The 27,405-nt window shown below is 24.7% G+C and overlaps 1 protein-coding gene across 2 annotated transcripts; it reads left to right on the forward strand.

Annotated features, from left to right (window-relative positions):
* Nucleotides 1-2,638: 2,638 nt before the first annotated feature.
* Nucleotides 2,639-25,938, forward strand: LOC114126027 (T-box transcription factor TBX1-like). 2 transcript variants are annotated; one of them, XM_050197410.1, is made up of 9 exons: nucleotides 2,639-3,064; nucleotides 14,766-14,979; nucleotides 16,264-16,380; nucleotides 16,553-16,709; nucleotides 16,860-17,015; nucleotides 17,595-17,662; nucleotides 18,205-18,335; nucleotides 23,848-24,082; nucleotides 25,595-25,938. In XM_050197410.1, exons 2-9 carry the CDS (start codon nucleotides 14,915-14,917, stop codon nucleotides 25,737-25,739), a joined length of 1,074 nt encoding a protein of 357 aa, XP_050053367.1. In that variant the 5' UTR covers nucleotides 2,639-3,064; nucleotides 14,766-14,914; the 3' UTR covers nucleotides 25,740-25,938. The 2 variants fall into 2 exon arrangements, with proteins under 2 accessions (XP_050053367.1, XP_027845688.1); XM_027989887.2 differs by lacking the exon at nucleotides 2,639-3,064 and adding an exon at nucleotides 9,150-9,662.
* Nucleotides 25,939-27,405: the final 1,467 nt, after the last annotated feature.

A 27,405-nucleotide genomic window follows, 5' to 3' on the forward strand; every position in this document is an offset into this window, starting at 1 on the left:
TACTTTATATTTCCTACAATTGTTTATCAATTAGTGTTAAAATTTTTACTAATAAATACTTATAAATACTTTGTTTTCAAGCAATTATATAATTTTTTTGCTTGTGTAAATTAAAAACTGAATGTATGAGTTTTTATTTATTTGGTTTTTACTTTTTATTATAAATATTTATAATATTAAAATTTTAATGTGAGCTATGATTATTTTAAAGTTGTAATTTTTTTATATAGCAGTAACTCAGTCTAAAATTATTATTATTTTTAATTTCGATATTTTATATAAATTGAAATTCAATCAAGTATGTTTTGAATTCCTTATTTAGGATAATAGTCCATCATAATAGGTTTAAGTTTACGGTTATGGAATGCACAAGTATCACACAAACAAACATTCATATATATATATATATGTATATTGTATATTGCAGCGGTTCCCAAACTTTTTTTTTGATGCCTTTTTTAGGATCAAATTCAGCCGCGGTGTCCTGTTGCTAATACCATGAAAGACAGAACAAAAAAAAATTCTTTATATTTTTAATTATTTATTATGAACTGTAGACCGCGGTACCCTTAGGAAGTGCTCGCGGTGCACAGTTTGGGAACCGCTGGTTTATTGTACAACCATTAAGTAAAAATGGTTATCCTTAACTACATACTTTACTACATTAAATGTAGATAGGTAATAAATGATAATACAGAAACTATTAGTTTGGATTTTAGGTTTGAACTTAAGATGTATCAACATTTTCAAATTGTTCAATACAATCATATGATTAATAATATAGGTATTTACTCAAAATAAAGTCTATTCTTATTATGCTGTATGGCATGGGAAGTAATTTTAACGCTATTACTCTCATCTCCCTCCCACGTGTTAGCAGGTCATAAGGAAAATAATACCAAATAATAACGGTTCTTGTTTAATAAAGAAGTTCATATTGGCACAGAAGTGGATGAGATACTTTTATTAAATGTTATTAAAAATCTGAGTAGATCCTATCTCAAAATATAATATACAAATACAGTAAATATTCCAAAAATCTGAGTTTGAATAAAATATTCAGTAACCAGTACTCAGTAGGTATCTACTTATTATTGGAAATCTATAAAAAGGATAAATGTGCTTGGGAAACTTCCTATATAGCTAGTAGCTACTATTATGATAAGTAAAAAGATTTACTGTTTACACTTTTTTTAAATTGATTTCAAATACCTATTCAAATAATTTATAAATCGGGTAGAACTTCTTCTCTACATTGCTACAAAATTTTAAATCATGTAAAGTCAATATAGTTATTGTGTATTATGTAAATCCGTTTTTAGGAAGTGTAGGAAGTGGAACCTATAAAAATATAGTGGTTTGGCCGTACGAGCCGTTAAGCAATAATATTATATCCTATCTATTTATATAATCGTAAAAATTGTACACATTTTATTTCTTCTATGGCCGATGGACTGCCTATATAAGTGCCAAGTGGCTGTGTCGTACGCGATCTTGGGTCTGTCATCAGCCGGCAATAATATCATTTCACACGCGATAATGCATTGTAGGTTTTCACTATATTTATTTGTATTATTATTATTACTATTATACGTACTATACAGCCTGTGTCAACAAATCAAGTCAATGTTTACTCTGCGTTTGTCATCAGCGGTCGTCACGAGCCTATTCTATAAGCGCATTCGGGTATACGGGTGCAATTATTCAAAAAAACCACACGCACATTAATTTTATAATATACAATATCCTGTATTCCACTTCCTGTAACAAAAACGGCAAAATACGAGTGTATAAAGTATAGACTACGGCAGTCGGGTGCGCATGTTGTCGACTACCTAGTCGTTTAAAAACAGCTATATGAACATAATATAATATATTATAATATACTATATTATATACTGTACTTCAACACCTCCACAATATAAGTAATAAAATGTTATTCGATATGGCAACGGTGCCCGGTGTTAATATCTGGGTTGTCCCGTGACGAGTGTAGTGTTTATTTCAGACCTTTTATTTCGCGGAGGAGAGAAGTAGCTTAAATTTTCAAGGAAGCATTCCCTTACGAAGGGAATTAAAAAAATCTTATACGTTTCTCTCCGGGGGTTATTACCCCTCCAGGGATACACACTGGACAAATATTAATACACTTAAATACTTAATAGTGAAATACAAATATATAATATTAATGTATAGGTATAATCGCAGTAACAATGCATATTATACATAAATAATACATAATATGTATATGTATATTATGTATTATCTATGATATTATGTCATTCCCCATTGGGTTGACACGTAGAAGGTATTTAAGTATAGTGCATTGATGTAGGTAGGTACTTACAGACTAAATTACATAGGGTAGTAGTTAATGAGCGAACTCGATTTGATATTATTTTGTAGAGGAACAAAAACTATTGTGTCTAATAATTAGTAATCACTGTTGCCGAATCGTGAAATAATTGCTAAATCGCATTTCGGCGGCAATTTCCCGGAAAGAATTAAATCCGGTGAAGTTCTAAACTCAGAAGCTTGGCGACCACGCATTAGACCGTGGTAATAGGCGATCTGAAAAGGCGATCCCCGTCCATATTCTGCCGTATTTCATCCATTGACTAGTACTCGCAACCGAACAATCGTGGTAATCTTGAGAACTTTAGATCCTCATAAATGCGTGAATTGTTACCACTGACCACGTATCACCTATGGTTTTCGATTAAACTTTATTCGCGAACGTTGAAGTGCGTATTTAGTATTGTGTTTTATGCGAAAGTGGCGAGTTATAAATTTAAAATATTTGTGACTTAGCAAGTCTCGCTGTGGTCAGGCACGTATACACGGAAAGGTCTAGTCTCTAGACCGCCTGACATTTTTAAAAATAAAAAGTTTTGTATATTTAACCGTGTAAAAAAAAACAAAATTATAAATTGTATTCAAAATTACTTAAGCCCCTCCCTCTCTCTCTTTCAAAAAAAAATATATATATAACATTTTGGCTACGTGCACCTAGTCGTTTTTGTAGGCCTTTTAGTACAGCAAAATACAGAAAGTTTCACTCCAGGTAAGACGCCTACATTTACTTTAGATATATGTTAGGTATCTATATATAGTATAATATAATATATATTTTATTTAAGATTTATTAATTATTCATAGTCGAGAACTTGGTATAATTTCAGTTTAGCAACCTATCGATTATTTTCCTAAAACTTGTGTTTTTGCATAATGCTCTGTAAGGATGTAAAAATAAAAGATTGGACAAATTTCATTTTGAAGTTATCGGTGAAAAACTTCAAAAAGTACTGTTTTTCAGTAACTTATAAATATTTTTTTTTTAACAAAAATACGTAGAATTTAATATTTTCAATTTTTTTTCAAAATGTGTGATTTTTAACGCTCAGTTCATTGATAAAATCAAAACTTAGGTACCTATCCTACTTATACTGCAAATTTTTGTAGGTACGTGCACCTTAAATAATAATATTATTTTTAAAATAGTTGAAAATCTATTTTAATTTTAAAATAATACAATTAAATAGGTCGGTAGGTTATAGGTAAGAATAATTGTTATTAAAAAGTCATTATAAAGTTACCAAATTAAAATCATTAATAGTGGAAAATACAAACTCATAGTTAATTTACAATTAAATAATATAAGCATATTACTTTGTTAGATAGTAAACTACGTAATCGTATTTGCTCATTACGATCGGTGACTTAATTTGTGAAACAAGTATTGTTTTTGTTCAGCTTATAAATTTGATTTAGTGAAAATTACATCGATTATTGAAATCAATGAAATGTTTGAACGTAAAACGATTGTCCTTTTGTAGTTCTGTCCATACCGATTATCTCCATTTTGCAATCCTGGTGGGCGTAATTGAAAAAATTAATAATGTATGTAATTAAATGAAATAAAGGCAACTTTTTAGTATTGTGTCTGAGTACATCGTATTGTGATTTATGATGGTTAGGCTATTATCTCCCAAAATTCTAAAATCATTATATTACAAACGAGTAATTAAAAAATTGTCATATTTCAATTGTTTTAAAAGTTATATTTTAATATAAAAAATGTGGACTGGCCGTTCTCAAGTAGACTTGATGACATATTCAAATTTGTTTTCAGAATTCTTATCCTTTACAGTATCAATCGGTATGTTGGACAAAAACACGTCTGAATTTGTATGTTGTGCGTGTGTTTGACAAAGACAGGAAATTACCGTCACCAATTCCCTTAAAGTGAAGAGACGAAATGTATTATTTATATTGTATAATTTTATGATTTTAATGAAAAGACTAATTAAAAATACTTCGCACCCTATATGATTGAAAATAGTAATCAATATACATTTTTTTAAATATTATTTTTTAAATTAGGTAGATATATACGGATATACCCATTTCAAGAGATTAGTTCAACTTGCAAATTATCCAATTTATTAAGATTTACGTCTTGCTTGTCTAGTAAAAATGTTGCGGATATTATGTTCATATTGTATACGATATACCGATTAAATAGTTTTATTCATTCTCCGGAATTATTATCCTAGAATCTAGATTGGTTTTAGCTACTTGTAATTTGTAAAGTAGTATGATGCTAGTAGTATAGTATAGTATATCTAGTTTACTGTTATACCTTTCTTTTCTATTATTTGCGTTTCAATATTACTGTCTATACTTTAACAATATTATACTTTTGCTAACCTTTGTTCTTTATTTATATATACATATAATGATGTTAATTTAATGTTAAATCTTCTTTATTTTTATTTTTTTTTTGTTTTTATGTTTTTATTTATTTTTTCTTTATTTTCTTTATTTTCTTTATTTCTTTTTTATTTCTTTTTGCTTACGGTAAAACCTGTACAATATTTATATTATTTACTTGCTAAAGAGTTTTATTTAACCGTTTTATACTTACAAAAATAAAATTTAAAAAAAAATAATATAAATGCAGTAGATTTTTATTATATTGAACGTCGCTATCTTGAATTTTTCATTATTTCTAATTACAATGAATTCCCCTTGAAACTACCATTAGGTACACTTAATAGTTAATAGCGTTTTATTCTCGATAACTCGACAAAAAATCAATCGTATTTGGTTAACTCGAGTAGGTACACAAATAATATTTTTACCATCGTTAATCCCAGCGAGAGTGAATTTGAACCACAAAATAAGGAGGAAGTCACTTTTAAAGTTACAATTCAATAACCTAAACATATGCTTTAAAAACATTAAGGAATTTAGTATTGAGACTACTATAGTTATGGAAGATAAGGCTTTTTCTGTATTATCTAATTTGTTTTTCTCAAGATACCTACATACATATCAAAATATTTATTCAATTAAACTAAAAAAATTGCAAGAAAATTAATTTAAAACATTTCATAGAAATAACACGGAATATATTATTGAATGAACGACTGCGTAAAAACAGCAGGATTTAGTTACCAACTATAAATTAATTTTATTATTATTATATAATTATCATCTTAAAAAAGAAAAAAAAATTGTTTGTATTTTTAACCTGTATAACTAAGAATTTCCACAAATTTTCAGAGAAGTTATGAAAATTATCCCTTGAATGTGGTGTATTATAAATAAAAAATAATAAATAATTTTTAAAAACAAACAAAAATTTAAACCTAATTTACAAACCTGGTACCTATTTATAACTTTAAAATCCAGCATCGTTCATACATATTTATTATTTATACATACAATTTCAATTTTTAATACCTAAAAAAAAGGAGAAACCAGCATAAACTTTTTATAATACCTGTACAATAATTATCTGATTTCAGCCCTTCCTACATTTCATTAATATACTCTTTTAATTATTCTAATTCTTTATATTAATATATTTAATTATTAAACTTTTTTTAAAAAAATTGGTAAAAATCTATATAGGTATACATAATAAGCATAATTTTGGTTTTGCTGATATTTCACAGTATACAAATAACCATTTAATAACTTAATGACATTTTATCCGGATAATAATATACCTAACATAGGTATGTAACGAAATGTCAAATTTGATTATTTCTATGTAATAAGAAATATATTAAGTTATATTAATAATTATTAATTATTAATTTAATGTTAAACAAACAATTTAATATTCTTGGGAGAATTAATAATTAAAAAAATGGGAAAATGTTAAGATTAAATTTGATAAAGTTATACTTGAAAATAAGTAATAACATTAATTATATATTATATTATATTACACTTGGACTGAATCTTTCAATATTGCTCTTAGAAATAACGATGATATTCATTATTGTTATTATACGCATTATTATGAATCGTATAATGAAAAGTAAGCTCCGTCTGCCTATTGCGTACATTCACTTCGAGTTATTAATTCTTGCATGTATATACACCACGAAGGCGAGGTGATGACAACTTACATTGGCCCTATTTCCTGTATGGCTAGTAAAAATGTAATGTAAAGATAGAGAGAGAGAGGAAGAATAGAAAGAAATATGTGAAGTTTATAATACAAGTACGCCTGTTAGATGTAGAAGCCATCGTAGATATTTCAACAGTGTAATAAAAATTAGGTGCATAAAATAAATATAAAAAAAACTTCGTGGTCATGCACGTATAACCCGCAACAGACATCAGTTTTTTAGTATTTTTGTAATTTTAAAATAGAATATTTTTCGAAGATATAAATGGTTTATTTAAAATTAATATAGGATGTACAAATATACAATAATCAAATAACTTGAATAATTTTTTTTATGTGTATTTATACTCTGTACTATAATATTAGTATAAACTATTCACATATTTAAATGGGTTAAAGCTAGGTATAATCAAATAATAATATAATTAAATACTTCTAAACTAACTACTATTTAAGACAATAAATAAATACATATTAATTTTAAAAACATTTAATAATATTTATATTACATAGTTAGATGGATAAATAATAATAACTTACAATTTATAAACAATAAAGTATATTACATTTATTACATACTTAGGTATTTAAAATAGGGATTAAAATATATAAATATATTTTTTAATAGCTTGAAAATATAATATAATACTATCTAATAATTGTCTAGTTACTGGTGAATAACTGTAACATTGAGAATTAGCAACATCTTTAATAAGTAGTAACGTTTAATATGCCAGTATCTACATTATGCACCTTATAATACCTACCTAACTCATACTTCATAGTTCATATACATTATAAAGTAACTGAGTAAGTTTAGTAATATAACTATATTGATGTGTAACTTGAAAATTTGGCATTTTATCTCTGACAACAGTAATGCAAGTGGTTTTGACAAACAAATTACATCGACATTCGACATGTATTTGGGTATTTATTTATATATTTATGTATAAGAGAAGTATTATGCAAACAGTAATCCCCTAGTGACCCTACAGTCCACGTTATTAATATTTGAGAGATAAGAATTTGTATTTAAATATAGATGTTATTAAGATAAATATATTATTATTAGTAATAAAGATATTAAATAGTTTGGTGTAAAATAATTATATAATTTTATAACTAATATTATTATTACTTGTTACTATATTATTTTAAGTTTATAGGATAGGTACATTTATCTAATGGTTATATTCTGCATAAACTTAAAATAGATATACATATTGATAGATTTATATCATTTATGACGTATGTAATAACTAATAGGTATTCATTTTAATAATAACTTATATACTTATTTATAAATATAACTTGTGATTATATACAAACGTTATTGATACATTTTATCGATTCTACTCTTAAGATAAATTTAATAAAAAAATTATACAAGTTTAAATATTATAGCTTCACAGTTCACTTATAGATAGTAAAAAGTGAATATAGATAGAACAATATAATTTATCATTATAAACCAAATACAAATATACTATATTTTACTATATTATCTATACTATATGTTTATATTTTGGTATAAATAATACACATAACATATGTCATATGTGTTGATTTTTGTCAAATTTTTAATTTCCTTTTTATTTTATACAAAGTTGTATACAAAGTTGTAAAGTTTTACATACTTTAATAAAGTAAATAGATATAACTTAGTAATCAAAAAATATGTAGTACATTTTTCGATGTCTATTATATAATAGTGGCGTGTACTTACACTATTAAATAAATATGACTGTATATAAAAGATCGTAGTTCCAAATGTTCCAATAATAATACCCAACGCATACTTAATATTATCATCTATACGTACATACGCGTTTTTTTATATACGTATTATTATGTAATCCTAGAGTTAATCTGTATTGATTTATAACACACTGAATTAACAAAAAAATGAATTATACATTTATTACTTATTAAATAATGGTAGTTAAATATAAAAATATTTTTACACTTTAAAAAATTACCCACCCATATAAGATTGATAAAAAATATATTCGTGATGCCACTGTAAATATATAATTTTAATAAATGTGTAAGTATAAAGTTTAAATTTTATATTAAAAATAATATTCTTACACTGCATAAACAATGGCATTTAAAAAATTATTTTTAATTATAATATATTACTTGATTTATAAATCAAATTTATGTATGTATACCTAACATATTTATTATTTACATATATTAACATTATAAACAAATACTGCATAAGCCATAATGAGACTTTAAGAAAAATTTTGAATATTTTGTATATGTATGATAGGTGAGTATAGACAACATGGATCATTATATATGCAAGGTGTACCACCTATTTATAATAATATTTTAATAACAATTAATAACTTGGTTTATGAAATATTTAAAAAGAAAGGTGTAAATGAGTACGAGGAAGTAAAAATAAAACTGTTTAATAAATATTATAAAAACTAATTACCACTCAATAAAGCAACTGCAACTACTGAAAATTAATAAAAATCGTATAGGTATTACATTAGGTACAGTATAAAAATATTTAAGCATAAATGCATGGGAGGGTGTGTTCAAAAGAGGGGGAACGAGAGGCTGGATCGAATAAAAACAGCAGGGGAATTGTGCGTACGCCCAACCCACTTGGCCAATCCGAAGAGAAAGCCAATCCCTTCACCGGTGGGCTGTGAAATGTGTGAATGATGAAAAAATAGTACTACGACGACGTTAAAAATAAAACGATTTTAGTGACGGAGAAAACGGGATGACAGAGAAATAGACCAGTATTGGTGAAAGGTTCGCGAGATTCGGTGTTGTTTTTTCGCCACCTTTAAAAATCTGTCCTGGTTAAATACCCTAGCCACGCGCTTGTTGACAGGGTGATATTCGTTTGTTTTGCTTTGAATTATCTGTTTAATTTTTTTTTCGGCAATAAAAAAATCATCGTCCGTATTTTACGATGGCAAATGTACAATAATTGTCGTGTAAATCAGTCAAGGGCGTTTTACACTTTTGTATAAACTTGTTTTCCTATAGTGATGAATATCATTTTTTAAAATATTTTTCCACCAAATAAAATCAACTTTTCAAAAAAGTGAGAAAAAAAATTGGTGTTGACAAATAAGTGTTTAAGGGGTGGTCAGCATGCACCCGTTTTATAATACGTATAGCAACAGTGGGAATGTTGAACACCTGTATGATGACAACTGGGTAGCGCCACCATCCAATACACCGATGAAGGATATTGAAGGTAGATTCTAAATTATATTATATTTTTTGTGCTCTTTTTGTTTTTATTGGCTTACAAAATATTTATTGCAGTACTTTAGAATATTGAATTAATTATTAGTATTGTATGGATTTTGAAAATATACCAAATTACCTTTGGTGTGACTAAATAATTTGTACATTCAATTTAATTTATTTTTATTGCATGAGATTGCAATTACAAATACATAATATCATGCATATAATTTACTAGGATTTATCACATAAAATAAAAATTCAGTTACTGCGTAGAACGTACTGTTTTGTATAAATACAAAAAAAAGTTGTTTAATTTCTGTGTTTATTTAAAACTGCATTAAAAATAAATTGTCAAATTAATATATTTAATCTACATTTTTCTGTATAATATTTTAATATTATTAGTAATATGCGTAGTTATATATATATATAGAATTTTAATATAATTTAAAAATATAGACAATTATGCTCGTAAAAACTTAATCATTATTTTTTTTTTAAAAAAAACTAATATAATAGTTAGATTTTGTATTTATAAAACACTATAAATAATTACTTATTACAAATTCCTATGAAATATTATCATTTAATTAGTATGTAATATACGAACTACCATATAGGTATTACGTATTATTAGTAGTTGTAACTTTTATATAGTAGGTAGGTATAATTATCGATATAAATTGTAGGATCCAATTCATATTTTACGAACTTATGGCTATGTATACTATATAGCATAGCATATAATAGCCATTGTGTTTGTGAATTATAATATACTGGCTAATTTTAAAACTATATTAATTTTTGATTTACAATAATTATAAAATTGCATCTATAAGTATTTACAATTTTAATCATCTAAACAATTAACTACATTTACATTTTCTTTTGTACCTACTAGATACACATATTCCTAATTATATAAACCAATGTTTTATGTTATGTTTTTTTTTTTTAATTCATGTGTAACGGCTTTTAAATTATTATACTACCATAATATAGCTAAAGCTAAATATAACTATACCACTTATTTCATATTAATTTTGTTTTTTTATTTTTATACGCAAATATTTAATATTAAATATTAATATAACTGATAAAAATAATGAATTAAAATATCCTTTAAATTCTGAAAAACTATAAATATTATAAGATTAATAATTCTTATAAATCATTACAGTAAAAATTGTAAATAAAATTAATTGGATAATACAGAACTTATATTATATTTCTATACCAAAAAAACATTTAATAATTTAATCGAATGTTTTAAGACTTCAATATCATTCAATCATTATTAAGAAACGCCTACAATATGTCTTTATTTTCAATTACAATTTAATCACTACCATCTAACCCATAATATATATAAATTTAAGAAATGTTATTTTATACAATATTAATTTTAGCTAGTATATTAAATATACTATATGTGTTTAGCGTGATTAGCTGCATTAAAAGAGTAGAAAATATTATAATATATTATTTTTTTCTCCCAATTATACCTAAATGTTATCATTTTGTTTAATACACGATTTAAAATACAAGTCGTATACTAACATTGAATTTTTATTATTTAATTATTATTTTATACTGTACCTTCAAATTAGGATAATTGGTGTTTTGCCAATAGGTTATTTAGATTCAAGTTCAATCAATATATTAACAGAAACATTCATACAGATATATAATATATATATAACAATAGATATCTATTAAACTTTAAATTACCTATTATATTTTCAATCATATAGTCACTTAAAAAATAAATTAAAATAATCTAATAAGCAATACAGAATTTCCATTTACCACATATAAAACAAATAAAATAAAATTTATTTAAAAATATACTTATTATTTTAAATGTACCGCATACAAGCACTTAGTGAAATCGCTCATTCATGAAATGGATATTCACTTCATGTAATGTATCCATTTAGTGAAAATGCCGTTTTAATACACTATATTATAGAAATTTTTTTAATCTTTTCACGAAGTGAGTGAAATTCACTTTATTCACATTTCAATATTAATTGAATATCAATCAATATCAATTTTAATTAATTTGATGTTGGGTAATAAAAATATAAAAGTATAGGTATGATATAATATTATATAATATACTTAATTTTTTTTTTTTTAAATACCTAATGAAATATGAAAATTAAGTTTTACATTTTATTTTATATTTTATTATTTATTTTTACAAGACCGTAAGGTTGAGAGTTATGGCAACGACCATTGTACAACATTTTTTTTTTTTTTTAATATTTTGATATTTGACATGGGGTTTTTGACTTAGGTACATGAACAAGAAGAAAAACCTTGTCCACCTGTTGTGACTGTCGCAGTATCATGAACAGTTAGCTTTTTGTCTAATAAAACCTCATTATTTGATAAAAAATTTTCACATTTTTTAAGCAATCTCCACCTTGTAGAGTTTATTTTTTGTATAATGGCTTCGTATCATAACATTCAATTAAAAAAAATATTAAAATAAAATAATATTTTCCATGTTATATAAAATGATTAAATAACATGTTACTAGTCCAATAAAGAACAATTGGTAAAAGACAGACTGTCAGAGTATATTATTGTCAACGGCATCATACACTGCTATCTGTATAATTATTTTCAACAATTTGATATCTTATCTTGAAATTATAACTATAAAATAGACGAATCGGTTTATTTTATACAATGCATAAGTTACAATGTATACCAAGCAACTTTTATATTTATTTTAAATAATATTACCTAATACAAATCTTACAATAACCCAACATCAAAAGTACTCATGTATCATATTAATATTATACAATTTGGATAAAAATTAATTTCATCCACTTCATGAAAAGGTCAAGAAATTAACCATGTATATTGTATTAAAACGTCATATTCACGAAATGGATACATTTTATGAAGTGGATGTCCATTTCATGAAATAAGCGATTTTATTAAGTGGATACGATGTATCTGAGATGTTCTTTAATTAATACACAAATCTTCAGTTTTTAACTAATTGGCACCAAATTGTGTACACATATTATAATTTGAGCTCTTAAGTGGCCATTCAATATCACAGCCACCGGAGTTCGTACTAAATTTTGGTTTACACACGAATTTTGTTCCATAAGTTATAAAAAGCAAAAATGTTTTTTTCAGAAAAAATTTAAAATAGTCACAAAATCACATAAAAATGCATATAATTAATAAAATCTCAAAACTGTATAGTTATATACCTATAAAATAAACGTACGGTTGTATCAACACTATATCTACTAGGAATCTAAAGATTATAGTTAAAATTAATAAATAATTGATAATAATTTTAGGATTTTTAAATGTGCATTATATTAATATAAAGCTTGAAAAAATATTTTTCCTTTTAAAATGTATTTGCAGTTAATATTTGTCATCTAGTAACTATATAATATTTAATACCTAATTAAATAATATTTTAATAGTTTCAATATATTGTATTGTTAGAACTTAGAATTAAGTTAGTAATAGGTATATTTGTGAGGGTCAATAAATAACAATTGAAGACGAAATGTATAATTCGTTTTACTAAAATCCCATACCATCTACATTTTTAACGTTTTAATGATTTTAGTCAAATATTCAGTACAAATTATTTTATAAAACTAAACTTTATCTTCATTTCAATATCTTATTAAGTAAAGTGATCTATTTTAATTTATAGTTACAATAAAATAAGTCATTACGTGACTTCATTAATCTTAAAAACACATAACATTAAAAATGTATTTAATTTAAAGAATTAGTTAAGCTTTAGTTTCCGTATAAAATATGATATCGAGTTAACATTCAGTTTATATAGAACTTTTTTTATTAGAAAATTCTTTATTTGGTCTTAATTCAAAATAAACTTAAATAGTAATACTAATCTAGATGTCAATGATGTAAATTGTAAGTACATATTTTAATACAATTTCATCGATTCATTATTCAGATGTTAAATGTATTATTATTAATATTTAATAATATCATACCTGTATCTATATTTTTTTAATATCCACTGCATAATAATTAGTAAACAATAAAAATATTACACTTATAACTTAAAAATAGTAATATCTATCTAAAGAGTAGTTTCTAAACAATATTGAAATGAAACATTATATAATTATTACTATTGTATCAAGATTAAGACGTACAATATTTAGATATTTAGTATCAATTATTTAGTAGATACATTTATAAATAAATATATAACCCGATAATTATAGATACCTAATTGTTATTTCAAACAAAAATATAGGTGGTAAAATTTTAAGGTTACTTTTCAGTGAGATACATACTTTTTAAACTTATTATGATAGCATTTAATTTTAATTTAAACCATGTATTTAATCATGATAATAATATTATTCATATATTATTAATGTTAGAATTATTTTTCGTAAAGATAAGTAGAATTAGTCCTTATTTTATAGAACAAAACTAATATCTTTACGAACTACCGCCTATCCTATTATTTTATTTTACTTATAATATTTGTATTAACATTAACTTACCAATTTTAAATTAAATTCACTAACATTTTTAGTGTCTATATACTCAGTTAAATTATTTGAATTTTATCAAGAAATTCATTTTAGCAATAAATTTCAAAATATATTTAACATATTTTATTGTATAATAACAAAATAGCTGCCAAAAAATATAACTTGAAAATGAAGACTATTATTCATACAAAAAATTTTAAAATTCAGATATAAGAATTGAAAAATATATGTATTTGTTTATTTTTATCTGCATCTAAAGAAAGAAAATGTTATTTTAGTGTAAAAATATATTTAAATATAAGTAGTCAAGCAGTAAGTCCTCGTAGTATATTACTTTGGTTAAATTGTCTTAAACTATTGTTGTGAATCATTTAGATATTTAAATTGAGATTACATACACTTATTATATTACTAAACCTACTATGCAATACAAAATTATTTAAATGCAGTTGAGTATAAACAGTATATATAATACACACATTAGTCACACTATTATCAACGATTTAAAGTAATATAATTAATAATCATTATCATGTTAATTGTAAATAACAAAAAAATTATTTATTTATCTACAGCATGTTTAGAAACTGTATCGAGTACGAATATACAAGCTATTAAATCAACTTCTCACCAATCATATTTATCATCTGATAGAAAAAGATTGGATGCAGGGGCCAATAATCAAGAACATCCAAAACTTTCTGGAGTTGGTGCTGCATTAGAAATGAAACACTTATGGGAAGAATTTAATGAGCTCGGTACAGAAATGATCGTCACCAAAGCTGGCAGGTAAAATAAATAGTTAAGTTAATTTTTATCAATACATTATCGCAAAAATATATTTTACTATAAATAATTTATGATATTTTATATTTTAATAAACTGTGTATGATTGTAAAATGACATGTCTATAATACCGATTTACATTTTTGTTTTGCTCGAAATTTAAAGATATTATACATAAACAATTATACATGTATCTGCTGATAAATTTAAACATTTTTATGACTATAAATTATAATATTACTAGGTTCAGAATTTCAGATGTACAATATTTATTAAGAAATATTGAGTAAAAAACTTATTTTACTTTTTTTAATTTATTTCAACCGTCTATATTCTATAAACTATACTTATATAATTCACTTTAATTTTTATACAATTTTACTGATTTTAGTAAGTAATCCTAAATGGCCTAGATAATTAGAAAAATAATTCATAATACAATATTCACAGGAATTATAACTGTTAAATGTAATTTTGATGTCTATTACCTTGATTTGAATTTGACTTTTCATCATATTTTTTTAAAATTTATTTCTGGGTTTATTATAGGGAATATTATAATATGTAGTTACTAAACAATATTCAGTATTATATAATATACTTATTAGAGTATCTATATTTCTTTATATATGTACACGTTTCTATATAATTTTAAAAGGTAAATATTATGCATATTATTACTACATAGGCATTGACTAATTTATCTATTACTATTCGGAGTTGTTTTTCATAAAAAAAATCTATGTATATATTTTCAAAGCGTCACATCGGCGCCAAAGACCACAGTGACGAGTGCCAAACACTCGAACTATTGACGCTTAAACTATATGTTTATATATTATACTAATGTAAAAACGTATACATTTTTTTCTTTGATGGAAATATTCTATCAGATAGCAGTACTTATAATAAAAGATCTTATATTCACTTGATTATTATGTTATGTATAAAACTTTGATTAAAATAAATTTATAAAAAAATATTTTGCAAAAATAAATGCAAAATTAAATTTTTGTACATAGTGTGTAATATAGGTACTAATATATATATATATATATATATATATACCTATATCATTTTTTTTGTTAATCAATAACTCATATCAGATTTGGAGACATGAACGAGCGTATCATAATTCATAGTTTAACCTATCATTATATTTTACAATATAATAATATAATATATAATATGTATTATTTCATAATATTTAAAATCTTTATACAATAATATACATTTATACATAAAATGTGTAAACAAAATTACCAATTACGAATGTATGTATTACAGAAGAATGTTCCCTACATTTCAAGTCCGATTGTATGGTTTGGATCCAGTAGCAGAGTACATGCTTATGATGGACTTTGTTCCTGTAGATGATAAAAGATATAGATACGCATTTCATAGGTAAATATATACATAATTTTTAATGTTTGTGTCTTAAAATCCATAATTATATTTTTAAACATTAAGAACGATATTAAAAATTATAGTTATAATATTAAAGTTAAATTATCAAATATAATACTTAAAGTTTATTTGATCATTTATGTGATATTTATATGTATATTGCACATAGTTCAAGCTGGGTGGTCGCTGGTAAATCGGATCCTATATCACCTCCTAGAGTACATATTCATCCAGATTCTCCGGCGTCTGGAGGACAGTGGTTAAAACAAGTTGTGTCGTTCGATAAACTTAAGTTGACCAACAATCAGATGGATGACAATGGGCATGTAAGTATAAATATAAATATTTTATTTAACAATAGGTAGTCGACTTCCTATAAGAAAATTGTTTCTACCTATGAGTACAAGAATTGCCTACATTTCACGCCGTTTTAGATAAAATTAATTTTCTTTATCCCAAAAAATGTTTTTACTTAGATTATCCTTAACTCAATGCATCGATACCAACCCAGATTTCATGTACTCTACATTCCAGGAAGAGATGAGGGCTCTTCAAATTCCACAAACAATTTTAAAACATTTATGTTTCCAGAGACTAAATTTACAGCTGTCACCGCTTATCAAAATCATAGGGTAAGAAATACATTTTAAAAAAATAATAATAATAAATAATTAATTAATTAAAACCATTCGCGAAATAATTTTAATTTACGAATGATGGGTTACGTTCTTTGGAAAAACTTTTTTAATTAGTATACATTGATAACTCTACGTATTAGTGTACCAGAAAGTTTAAATTAAATTTTTATTTTATATACTTCTTGCACTTCATATTATAAATTCTTATGATTTTACTACTAATTATTTTTATTTGTGTATCTAAGTATTTTTTTCTTTCATTAACTCACTATTTTTATTTTTAAATTACCCCTTCTAAATAGTCTAAACGCCTAATACTTATTATTTATTACATTTTTCTAACTCAGAAAATAATAATATTGTATAATTTTAAATTGTGTAACTTTTTCCTTTAATATCATGTAAGTACAGTTGTACAGTAAATTGAGAAATATTAGATATGGTATTAATTAATTAAGTTCAAACACTTCAAACAAATATTACAATTAAATCATTCAATTTTAAATGTATAAATATGAATGGCTATTTTATTTATAAGAAAAATTATATTTTGTTTTACTATATTATTTTTAGATAACACAGTTAAAAATCGCTAGTAATCCATTTGCTAAAGGATTCAGAGACTGCGAGACTGAAGAATGGTAATATCATATTAATATTATATTATGCGTTTACATTTATTCTAATATCTAAATATTAAATGAACCATTATAAAAGCTTTGTGTGTAAAATACACTTGATATATTTATTAGACTAAAGAAGCTACTAGATTATAAATCTTGACAGATTTTTTTCCATTCTTCATTCCACCCTCTTGGAATAAACCCAAGCGTTACTAATTGACACCGGTGTGCTATACCAATCTCAAATATACATATTATTATACATGCACTAGTAAATTAGTAGTACATTTCAGAAAAAGGTGTATAATATAACACAAGTCAATTAAAAAATCCCTGTTGCTGGCAATCATTGTAGGTGTGCTTATATAAATTGGCACATAAATAGTAATAAATGTCGGTTTATATGATTTTTAGAAAAAAAATTCGTTCTTATTTTATGCTCGACACATTGCTTTAAATATGCGAAAGTGTGAAACATGTGCGTGTGGGTGTGTGTATGTGTGTTTAATTGTATTTTTTTTATGAAGGAAGTTAAAATTATTTTTGTTTTTTTCATGCAGTGGCCCTATGTCTATTGATAGTGAACCACAAGCCGCCAATAATAAATCGCAATGCAAAAAAAATGTCACTGGAATCCATAACAATAATAATTGTGTTCAGTTCCCAAATAAAGAATCAACAGGAAGTTTGGGTATGTTTTTTTTATTTCATATATTTTTATCAATGAATATATATATATATATATATACATAGATTAATGGTCTACCGACAAAATTAAAATGTTTACATTTTAAACGGCGTTTTTATTGATCACATATGAATTTTTTTAACTTAATAAAACAAATCCTATAATATCATTAAATGAAATAATTGTATTACTAAAATTAAACGTTAGTTGAAAATATGTACATATTATTATGAAAGGTGCAGTGATTAAGTAGTTAATACATACAAATAAATTTTACTTTGTAGTTTTAAAATGCGTTTTTTAAAAAAACAAAAATTTTAAAGCAAAAAATTATTCTTATCAAGTAAATTATGCATTAATTTTTATGCATATCATATTTTGAAATTTATTTTTATGGTTTTGATGTGTTTATAAAAAACGAAAAACTAAAGATCACATTTAACAATTAATATTAGTTTATAGCAAATAAATATAACATATTAACAGTTTCAAAATGTTTTTACTCTTGTTTTATATTTATTTAAGAAATTTTAAAAATAGAAATATTTAATGTACCTACTGTACGTCTGTCCTTCTATAAGTTAAGTTAATGTAATATAGCCAATATATGTAAGTATACCTACCTAACCAACTAACTTTTAGTATACTTTTTAATCGTTTCGAGCTCAACGCCTTCATGTTGAAACTAATGTCTACGTTTTTTACTTTTAGATGCTATTTAAATCATGTCCGTCGCTTAAAAACATAAAAAATAAAATTTTAAATGACAAAAAAAACCTAGATTATGCGGGGCGTTGTACACAAAATTATGTTGCTTGTACCCGAAAACTGTCATTAATTATCATAGTTGTCTATGCGGTAGTCATTTATCATAATATTTTAGGGAAACGTTAAATAGGCATACCACCGCTGACGTTCCGTCGCATTAGCAGTCTCTCGTCTGTTTCTAAATGAGACAATTAAAAACTATCTCGTGCCCGTGTTAGCTCTATCTGATTATTTAAGCACTAAACGAAAAATTTCTATTATCAACTAAAAGTAACATAATTTAATTAATAATTAGCAATTTTTTTTTTTCAATTATTTATGGAAGATAAAAAGTTGATCCGCTGATACTATCTACTTCTTTATATTCTAGTAAAGCAGTTAATAGTATGGTAATATATATTATACGTTATTCCTTGCCTATTATTATTATTGCATTTGATGATAAAAATGGAATTAAATAATATGATTATTTTAAAAACTCGTAGTAATTTTTATATTTACATTCAGTACAATTAAAATTAATTAACTGTTAATTCAATATGAATATACACAACACATATTTAATATTTATATAGGTACATAAAAACATAACAATAGATTAATGACATATATTATCTAAACAGACAATAAATACACATACATTTAGTTAAATATGAGTAATGATAATGGCATTATAAAAATCATATATTTATATACCTCCCCTTCTCTTAATAATAAATTACAAATTTTTTTTAGCTATAAAATTATTATATGAAAATAAATAAACAATACAATAATATACAAAAACACTATGACAGGACCATAAAGGTAATAAATTATTACTTATTAATAACTAAAAATTATGTTTTTATGTAACAAAAAAAGATTTCTTTTCGGTTCTCAGTTTAAAAATATTAGGTACAATAGGTACATGTATAATATATATGAGTATTTAAATATTTTTGAGGTGCCCCCCTTTATAACAGACACTAACCTATTTAACCTTGATTAAATAAATACTATCAAATTATTTATTATAATATTTTAGTTAAAGATATTCTTAAAAATTAAATCATATAGGTATAGGTAATATTCTATGCTATGGAAATTAAAAATAGAAACAAGTTTTAAAAAATTAAATCCATGTAAAATGTGTTTTTGAATGATAAATTAATTATTTATATTATCATAAAATTTAAGTCAAACAAAATTACTATTGTGCAAATTTAAAATGTATTTAAATCATTTTGATTAAAAATAATAATTACTAGATAAGTACAAAAAAAATAATTTAAATACTTATTTAGGTATCTTACAAATTATTAGAAATTACAAAATTGACTAATGAAACGTTAAAGTTATTCATGTGTATTAGTTTTTTTTTAGTAAAGAGTGTATCATATTTTTATAAGTTACATTATTTCAATTCTGTTTTATTACTGCCGATAGCAGGTGCCAAAATAAAATACACGACAAATTAATTTAAATTTGAAAACAGTTGTCACTGTTGTGGGTATCTTAGTCAATTTATTACTGTACCACCCAAACGTTTATCCGAACAAAATAACAAAATAAATTAAATATCATACATAATGTGTATAAATAAAAATATCTTTGTAAACTGAGTAGCGACGTCTATGTCAAAATATGTGTGACGCTCGTACCGTTTCCGACAGCAGTCCTCACCACATCCCTCAGTTCATTTTTTTACAGCCTAAATTTATGCCAATAAAATATATACAAATATACCGGTTAAAAATAACGATTTTTTTCTCGATTTGAAAAAAAATCTAAAAATCCTATCAATCTCTTTTCTTAATCCTACACCACTTTGGATCTCGACTATAAGTAATTTGTATTGAAACCAACTGACTGTCAAAAGACTTAAAATGTTATTTGTCTAATTAGCAGAACTTACATGTAAAAACAAAAAAAAATTCACATAATAAAATATCACATATTTGTTTTGAAAAAAATACGTAATGGAGTAATACATTTTTACAATGATGAAATTTATTATCTCAGCATAATAATATGTGATACATATTATATTTTATAATAATACGAGCAAGTATATTATTATTATAATTCATTTCATTATTATAAAAAATAATTATTAATTCATGTTTAAATTTTATGAAACTAATCAAATGTTTCAAAATTTAATACTTTATATCTGAATTACAGCAATAATCCTTTGCATTTAAATGAATTATATGTATAAATGTATAATGTATATATAACAATTTTGTATTCATTCGAATGACTGACTATTCGTCCCTATTAGAATGATAAATGTGCATCACACTACCTCACAAATCATCGAGGTCACGTAGACAAAAATCCTATACTGGATCAGTTAACGTTTACGAAAAAAAATCTACCCATAAAACATCTAGACATACTAATTATATATCGTTAACCTAAAAATAAAATTAATATACTCTTAATATTTATAAATTAAGGATTAATGTTTATAAATAATTTATTTTTAATAGTATTTTCAATTTATCATGCAAGTATAATATATTTATAAAATGTATTAAGTCACTTTGTAAAGTTATAGGAACTACAGCTTATAATCATACTATAATTTTTAGAGTTAATTACTTTCTACATTTCGATTTCATAAGAAATTTAAATTAAATTATCTTACAAGAACGTTAATGGTTATTAATTTTTATTTTATAAAAAATATAGTTTATTTTGTTATAAATAAAATAAGAATGAATAAGTTTTTATTTATTAATAAATAAATACATGTAAGATATCTTAAGACTATAAATGCTATAGATATACCTGTTTATTTTTTATTACATACATTTTCCTTAAATTATACTATATATTAATTTTTATAGTCTTCTGTTATACTAAATTGAATTAATAATAAAAATAATTAATAGAATCCAATATCTTAAGGTTGAAATTTTATTTTATATTCTAACTTGTCTTGTAGCTTATTTTAAGTACAAAATTATTTAAAATATTTTGATAGATAGATGAGACGTGAGAGATATACATCCGAATAACTCGAAATAATAGTAAACATTTTTTAATGAACTTATGAAACTTGGATACCATACCAACCTATTTTTTCCCATGGGATTAAAACGATTTCGAGTGGTTTTCAATATCCTAACCGTGGGTACCGATTTTGTGTCACTAAACACGTCAACGGAATGTGCTACTTCTATACATTTTTCATCCACCAAAATATAATATTGTAAAGTGGGTAAATGCATGTAGCCCATGTAAGTATTATAAAATACAAAACAACTGATTTTCATCACCTTATTTTTCGGTTATCTCACGTAACTTCACCTAATTGCTGCTATATACATGCATATGGAATAAATTAGGTTAAATATCTTATGTGCCGATTATATAAATTATACGCTACATTGTCTGTTTATTTTTAGTAGTTGTTAACTGATTTTGTAGAATGTAAAATATTTTAATGCCTTATTATTAATTTTGTTAGATATAAATAATTTTATTCATATGTATATCATAATATTTTTGGCATATAAAATATCGTAAAAAAATGGATGTCTAGTTCATATTTCATGCTTTAAATTGTTCTTATTTTGTTGCATTTTTTTTATCTCGAGGAGATCTACATAATATTATACTTTTATATGTTACCAGAAAAGATGACATTTAGTCAATAACAATGCTTCCTGATTTAGTAAGGAATTAATGTCAATAACTAGTTATTGATGACAATTCCTAATAAAAGAAAGCATCGATGATAAAATTAAAAATCAAGTTAAAAATCGAATAATATATTTTAATACTTATTATATATTTAGGGAAAATCATATTCTTAATCTAAAAACATCATTGTTTAGTTTATTTTCAATTATTGATAAATTTGGGTTGTCAATTTTTATACACATTTAAATCCATTTTTAAACAGATTATTAATGACAATTTATAAATTTTGCTATTCACTATTTCAGTGCACTAACAGTACTGTGCAGTCACTTACGAAATGTGTCCATAACGATGTAAATTAAATAGTACGATAATTGTTCAATTGTCAATTTTATAATAATTTATAAGCAATAAAAACGATAACATAAAACCGGATTTACCATAATATAAACTATAGGTACCTAATACCTATGTTTATAATCAGATCGATCACCGATTAAGCGGTGTTGATATTTGTTTTTGTACGGATTTATAACATTGCCAAATAGGTATAATATGGAAATGTTGATAAACCTACGAAATATCCATCATTGCCTATCCTCTATTCATTGTCAACAATAACTAAGCTATCACGACAATTTCTGAATTATCATATTTTCCGGTAACATATACCTACATATTTAATTAATGTTTTAGGTTCTTAGTGAAACAATGCAGTGTATTCCTACGATATACGATACACGTTATGCTTATTGCATATGACGTGTTTAATAAATTAAGGTTTTATATTTTAAATTTGGTCATCCTAGATAAGTTTTATTTTGAATTTATGAGACGTCAGTTTCAATATGTATTTGATATTTTTTAATGTATATACTAAATATTTGTAATGTTATAAAATCGTTTTTATATCTGAGCGGTAACATAACACGAAATTGGTGTTTTATTATTTAAAAACGAACAATAATAGTTATAACGATTGCCAATTAATTAAATGCAGGCATATCTGGCATACATAGTAATGTGGTTATACATACATTTATAGTTATGGACTATGGCATTAATGCATTATAATATATTAATATACCTGTGTGTGCCTTGGTATAAACAGGTGTGATGGAGAACATGTACAACAGCGATAGTTCGTCATCGGCTTCGCCACCACACATGCAAGTCACGACGCATGGGCATGGCCAACACCAAGTTCCTCTGAATTCGACGGCAGCGATTACTACCCCAACCGTACCAGTCACACCTTACCTGAGCCAAGTGTGCAATTATGGACCAATATTCGCGTCACCTACATATGCACATCATAATTACTCACCGTTTCACGGATACGACAGGTAAATACCTACTACCAAACACTATACTTACAGTATTTTTGTATAATATATAATATAGTGTATACACCATGTAATATAATATATAAGTATAGTGTCCATAGTATAGTGACGTAACTTTGTACAATATTTGTATAAAACCAAGAAAACTGAGATACCTATAGCACCCCTATTTAGTCTCGTGACCAGTGATTGGTTCTAAAAGGTGTACTATGTGCTATATGTCTCTGGTCTCAGCTAAAAATCCATAATAATTTGTATCAGTTGTATCTATGAGTCTATGACAGCTTTATAGCTGCACTGTATAAAATATACATAATATAGATAAATATGGTGATATTAAAATAATTTTAAACTAAAATGGAAAAGGCTAACAGGAATGAATCTAATTGATGAATGGGTGTCAACTACAATAGCAAGGGGTCAAAATTAGTGTTGGAATCACCATAGAGGTGAAGAACGTTACGGTGGCGCCCACTGATTGTCTATGTATACCTAATAATAAATATAAACACATAGACATAATATAGTATAGTATTGTCACTGTCAGACGGACATATGAATTCAAATTATACGTTACGAGTCAAATGTACCGTGCAAACAAAATAATTGCGTCAATTAGTATACAGAAAGACTGAGCACATCTCAATCATCCAAGACTTAGAATTCTAAGTAATATCTAAGGACCTGTAGTTAATTGAATTGTTGATTTTTTTTTTAATTTTACTAAAATAAAATTCATAAATAAATTAGTGTAATAGATATTGAAATAATTTTGTTTCATGTTGATATTTTTAAAATAAAATTTTACCACAAAAAATGTAATAATTAAAATATTTAAGTATAGTCTTTTTTTATTGCAATACTAGCAAAATCAATATTTAATTATGATTTAAATTGCATATTTGATATCTATATCAAATACCTGCAAGAAAATTCTATATCAATGGCTTTTTAAGAAGTAATGTTCAAAATTTCTAAGGTATTTGTGCGTATTACGTAGTATAATCACTGCACAATATAAAAATGATTCCAGAACACTAATTAAACATATTTTAATTTGTTTACTTGAAATCGATCTCTCTTCTTATTTTTTAAATTCTATATTACTTTTGTTTAATAAATTGTCAATTTCGTAATCATGTTTAAAAAGAATTCTAGAAATGAAGTTTGATAAAATATGATGAATAGGATGATCAATTTAAAATTTAAACTTAGTAACAAATTGAGTTATGTTTTCAAATTTCTTATCTCGTATACTATTTTTGTTCATACAATTGGCGAAATAACGTATGTTTTTATAAACATTAAGCATTAGTACTAAATTCCCTTAAGTTAATTCGATAAAATATAATTATTATTGATTTACTCAAAAATCATCTTATAGTTTAATAAATTTATAATATGAATTATTTTATATTTATAATTTATATTATATTAATTTACGATTTTCATTTAAGAAAAGAAAAAATGGAAATTTTAAAATTTGTTTTTTTAATCTCTATACCTATATAGATTACATCAAAAGAATTCTAACACTGAAATAGCGACCGGATACCACATGTCTTACCAGCATCATTACCATCATAGACCTTCCACGTTTCACGGAGCTCAAAAAACATCCAATACATATTTGCAAAATGATTACGCACCCAGGTAGAACGATGCGTTCTCGTCGAAACGGTTAATTAGTTTAATTTTATCCTTATTAATGTATACTGTATATATTATATATTATATAAATAAATATTAAATATTAAGTTGCATAATATAAATTTAGGTGGAATTAAAATTTGTATAAATTATTGAACGGGATTGTATACTTATGTAAATAGAATATAGAAAATTATAACGTCTAATACATTTTATTTTAATTACTAATATTAAACTTTGTTTAAATGTTGTTTAGAATTTTAAATAAAAAAGAAAGGACGTGAATGACGATAGTTTAGGTATTATAATTATAATAATATTAATAGTTGTAGCTACTTACTTTAAGTTATAAGTTAATAACTTTAAGAGTAAGTATACGTTCCAGATTTCAAATTACATATTTTCTATCATGTTATTATTATAATTAAATTATTAGTGTGATACACATAATATATGAACGTTATTGGCAAATACAGGTAATATTGTAATTATAAAATACTTTATCTTTTGTAATTTATTCGTTTTACTAAGACAATAAAATTGTCACGATATTAAAAATTGTTTTTATCTTTCAGTTGAGTTTACTTCGTTTTATACATTAATAACAACACTGAACCTAAAACACAAAAGCCATTACAGCATAATTCCAATAGTTATGTTTCTGGTTAGAATGTTAGATTACCTTTAAAATACAAAATACAAGAAACATGTCGAGTTTTGAACACCCTTATAACATCTTCTACGTATATGTGTTGCAATGACTGATGGCGGGTAGGTGCAGAGGTCGCGTGTGCCTGTACCCGATACCACCCGTGTGTTTCCAGCAGCCCATTAAGGGGTAGAAATCACTCTACCTCTATCCCACAGCCGTTAGAGTCTAAACGATTTTTACAAGACGACGGTTTTAGTTTCCGTGCACTAACATTTAATCATTATCGAGGTCGTCAGGGACTCAAACCATAACATCGTCCCATGACTATTTATTTTAATTTCAGAGATTTATTTTCACATAAACATTTGGTTCAAAAACTCGAGAAAAAATATCAATCACTTTAAACTAATAACTAAACTATACCAAAAACCAACTTAAATTTTTCTTTTCAAATTATAAATGTAATTCAGTGACAGTGCATTATTTCATTTTTTTTTATAAAATTCTGTTTAAAAAACATTCTATTTATTATTCATTATTAATGTTATAAATTATTAAACCTGGTTAGATTAAAAATAATTTAGTAAATCATGTTTTTTTTTATTTTTTTTAATGTCTTTAAGAGAAATTTTAAAGTATAATTAGTTGTTAGTGTATAGTTCACTTTTAACGGCTTAACCACATTGAGAGTTGAGACATCATCAAAATCTGCAATATATAGATTTTATTTATTTTTGATGACACCGCATGTACATTTTTAACGTCACTACTCACGAGTAAGATATTCTAGAATATTAAATATATTAGGTGCTAAGATTAGTGTTAGTAAACGGCACAGTGATAATGCGTAATAGCCGTTAAAATACTTATATGACTTGCAAAGGGTATGACGATATACTACATTAAGTTTACATCCGCGAGTATTGAAGTCGTATTACCAACCATGTCAACATAAAAAAACTTCAAAAGAACTTGTTTTATAGGCTCAGTTTTTATTCTATTAGGTATATGGTAATATAAT

The sequence above is a fragment of the Aphis gossypii genome, chromosome 1 (genome assembly GCF_020184175.1).
Source record: "Aphis gossypii isolate Hap1 chromosome 1, ASM2018417v2, whole genome shotgun sequence".
NCBI lineage: Eukaryota > Metazoa > Arthropoda > Insecta > Hemiptera > Aphididae > Aphis > Aphis gossypii.

What these genes read in the sequence shown, in the direction of transcription:
- LOC114126027 (XM_027989887.2), top strand. Translation starts at nt 9,557, where the DNA reads ATGCACCCGTTTTATAATACGTATAGCAACAGTGGGAATGTTGAACAC. An exon ending in ACCGATGAAGGATATTGAAG is followed by an intron (nt 9,663 to 14,765) that starts GTAGATTCTAAA and finishes ATTTATCTACAG; the next exon opens with CATGTTTAGAAACTGTATCG. An exon ending in CCGTTTCACGGATACGACAG is followed by an intron (nt 24,083 to 25,594) that starts GTAAATACCTAC and finishes ATACCTATATAG; the next exon opens with ATTACATCAAAAGAATTCTA.